General features: G+C 34.8%; 1 protein-coding gene across 1 annotated transcript; it reads right to left on the bottom strand.

The window, feature by feature from the left end:
• Positions 1 to 306: 306 nt before the first annotated feature.
• LOC107901019 (probable serine/threonine-protein kinase PBL12) lies at positions 307 to 2,444 on the bottom strand. Its single transcript, XM_016826836.2, has 5 exons — positions 1,936 to 2,444; positions 1,712 to 1,847; positions 1,501 to 1,637; positions 1,172 to 1,385; positions 307 to 932 (listed from the first exon to the last, which is right to left on the bottom strand). The coding sequence occupies exons 1-5, from the start codon at positions 2,323 to 2,325 to the stop codon at positions 439 to 441; spliced, it is 1,371 nt and encodes a 456-aa protein (XP_016682325.2). The 5' UTR covers positions 2,326 to 2,444; the 3' UTR covers positions 307 to 438.
• Between the last annotated feature and the right edge of the window lie 1,062 nt (positions 2,445 to 3,506).

Genomic DNA, 3,506 nt, shown 5'->3' with positions numbered 1-3,506 from the left:
ATAAATCTAGACATACTATTGTCCAAATTCAATGTGAACATAGACTACAATGTATCTAGATTCATTGATGATGGTTTTTTAAAATTATATAAAGTTTAAAAATATTAAAAATTATAATAATATCCAGTAAAAAATTTAAAAAATACAATTTTTAATTTTTTTTATTTTAAAGAATTTTGAATTTTTTAAATTTTTGCTGACACTAACATGGAGCACCACGTCAATACTGTTAATAATCATATCAACGTTGCAACAATCAAAGACAGAAAATGTTGGTCAAAGGGCTTAAGTGATGCAATTGGAGAGTTTGAAGGTTTAATTAGTGTGTATTCCACTCGAAATTTCCACCTTTGTTTTTTCATTTCGCTATTCTTTGAACTGCCCTCACAATATTTACATTTTAAACCACATAAATTCGACCACATATATCTGAAATTCTCAAATGCTTATGCCACATGGAGATTCAGCATTAACTACCAAAGAAAGAGGCAATTTGATCCGATTCCGCCAACCACAACGATGTAGTTCGTGTTTTTCTACACCGCAATCGTTTGTCGTAAACAACTCCTTGTCATCACCAGTTTCATTTGGCACCACATAAACAAATGGTCCAACAAATTCATCCTCAAACCCCTGAACAGAGTCCAGGATCTTGACCACATCGCCCATGCTAGGCCTTGGCTTTGGCTGGTGGCTCAAGCATTTGTATGCCAATGCAGCCACCTTTTGAGCCCCCTTGTTGGAAAATTGTCTCTCAAGTCTAGCATCTATTAGCTTATCAAGCTTCTTAGGGTCCCTTAACAATGGCCTTGCCCATTCCACAAGGCTCTGCTCTCGACCGGGCCGGCTATTGTCCACCGATCGTTTCCCTGTTAGTAACTCTAAGAGAACCACTCCAAAGCTGTACACATCACTCATTGTTGTCAAATGGCCTGAAATTAACATATAAAAATTGGGTTAGGTTTGGTTAGTCATATGCTTCGACTTAGAGACTTATATATATATGAACATTAGTTCAGCTTACCAGTCATGATCAGGGATTTAAATAGCGGTCCGTTACCGAAATAGCGGCCGTTATATAGCGGTAGCGGCACCGTCCGAAACCGCTACTGCCGAAACCCGCTATACCCGCAATACACAATAAGTAATGTAAAATTCACGACCGCGATACCTGCAATGACCGCAATAGCATCCGTTATGTCCGCAACCGCGATAAACGCAATGCGACCGAAAACGCGACTGCGACCGCAATTTAAATCCCTGGTCATGATATACTCTGGAGCTGCATATCCTTGTGTGCCCATAACTCGGGTCGTTACATGAGTCTGTTCGCCTTCTGGACCATCCTTTGCTAACCCGAAATCCGATAGTTTGCAATTGTAATCCTGAAATAAGAATCACAGACACCCAGTCAGCCTTTTGAGAACTATTTTCTATCAGAATTTCATCAAACACTTACATGGAATTATTAAAACAAATAGACAAGAAAAAAGGGCTTACAGAGTCTAACAAGATGTTTGAAGATTTAAAGTCCCGAAATATTACTGGTTTATCTGCTTCATGTAGGAAGGCCAGGCCCCTTGCTGCTGCCAAGGCAATTTTCATCCTAGCAGACCATGGTAAGGGAGCTGAATACCCTGTAAAAGTTGGCCTATATAAATGCAGTGATCTATATGTACATGTACATACTCTCTGAAATAAAACAACATACTTCTAAAGAGTTGATTTTCTAAGCTTCCTCTTGGCATATATTCATACACTAAAACTCTGTTATCTTCTTCATAACAATATCCAATCAACTTAACCAGATGAGGATGCCTCAGTTGACCAAGAAAGATTATTTCAGCCTGCAATTAAAAATGTTACCATATGCTCATATCAGCACTCATGCTACACATATAGATATATATGTTGTAGTTGATGAGTTGAACTAACCAGCCACTCCCTATGACCCTGCAAGCCATCCAAGTCCAGTGCCTTGACAGCAACCGGCTGAGCCTTCAATCCTGGCGTAAGCTTGTCATCAATGAAACCTTTGTAAACCGGTCCGAACCCTCCTTCACCGAGCAGATTACAGCGTGCGAAATTATGGGTTATTAGTCTTAGCTCCGCAAAGGTAAACACATGAAGCTTTGAGCCGAGTAGAGAGGTGGAGAGATCGTCGACAGAGAGTGGGGAGCTCCGATCACTTACGTCGGATATCGATAGTCTTTGGAATTGACATGGTTTCGAATCCTTCTCCCCTGAATCAGATGGAGAGATGATGTCCTTGCTATTGTAACAGCTTAACATGAGAGATTTCCATGTAATCTTCTTCACTGTCATGTTTGTATGAATTGTTTGCTTTTGCAATATGCAAGAAAATACAAAGAAATGGAAAATTTCTGCCAGGGTCTATGGATTTTTGTGAAGGCTTTAGAGATTTTTATAGTAATTCATTCACTTACCTACCACTTCTCAAATCCGAATATATTTAAAATTTATATGGAAAAAAATAATTATATGCTTCATGTATACAATGTCCTCTTCATTTTCTTTTTAAGTAATTTGCTAATTTTTCAAACACATTTTTCACTTTTCTTTGGGCGTGAGAAGACGAAATTTACCACTAAAATTAAAAAAAAATCTAAAAAGAAAACCCAAAAAGTGAAAAGGTAAAATAGAGAAACCCCAGTTAATTAGTAAAATCATATTAGAGGTTGGATTTAATCCAAATGAAAATTAAGATTAATATATGTCATAATCACTCAAAATAATTATTCATAATTAAATCATGTTTTTCCTTTTTTAAATATGTTAAATCAACATAATTGGATACAATACAATACTAATATATTATGGATGCATTAAAATTTAAAACAGGAATTAAGTAATAATTGGTAACACAGATTCTAGAACACATTGGCCCATTTTCATTCGGCTAATTAAATTAGAAATAAAAAGAAATGGGTTGGGTGAGAAGCATCAAATAATTTCAAAAACATGACTTCATGTTGATAAGATAAAATAATCAATAAAATGAAAAGAACATGTTTGGCATGATCTTCCTTCACTTATACTTGTATCCAACCCTGGTTTATTATTTCCCTTGTAATTAATTTAATAAAATGTTAATTGCCTCTTAATCCCTGCCCTTACCGATAAATAAATCATATTTAGTTTCTGAATTTAACAATTTTTTCTTAATTTTGGTTTCTTTAATAATGTATCACTTTGAAATTATCTCATTATAAAAAAGCTTATAATGTTGTATATAATGACATGATGCAATACCATAATACCAGTCCAAATTTAAGAAACATTGTCAAATTTCAGTACTAATATGAAAAAATAAATTAAGAAAAATGGTCATCTTCAATAACTAAAATAAAATAACCCTAAACAATCAACATAGTTTAATATATAATAAAACTTCAAAAATTAAATTTAACATATAGTAAGTAATATAATAGATATCTATAAGAAGGTAAATGTTAACACCCAATCCAAGTTGCTGCTTTGAAAGA

The sequence above is a fragment of the Gossypium hirsutum genome, chromosome D06 (assembly GCF_007990345.1).
Source record: "Gossypium hirsutum isolate 1008001.06 chromosome D06, Gossypium_hirsutum_v2.1, whole genome shotgun sequence".
NCBI lineage: Eukaryota > Viridiplantae > Streptophyta > Magnoliopsida > Malvales > Malvaceae > Gossypium > Gossypium hirsutum.
Note: the sequence above shows the minus strand (reverse complement) of the source record. Positions and strands in the feature narration are given on the sequence as shown.

Coding starts and splice junctions, on each gene's coding strand:
- LOC107901019 (XM_016826836.2), bottom strand. CDS start 2,325: ATGACAGTGAAGAAGATTACATGGAAATCTCTCATGTTAAGCTGTTAC. Junction 1,848..1,935: donor AGGGTCATAGGGAGTGGCTG/GTTAGTTCAACT, acceptor TTTTAATTGCAG/GCTGAAATAATCTTTCTTGG. Junction 933..1,171: donor TGCTATTGCGGTCATTGCAG/GTATCGCGGTCG, acceptor TGTTAATTTCAG/GCCATTTGACAACAATGAGT.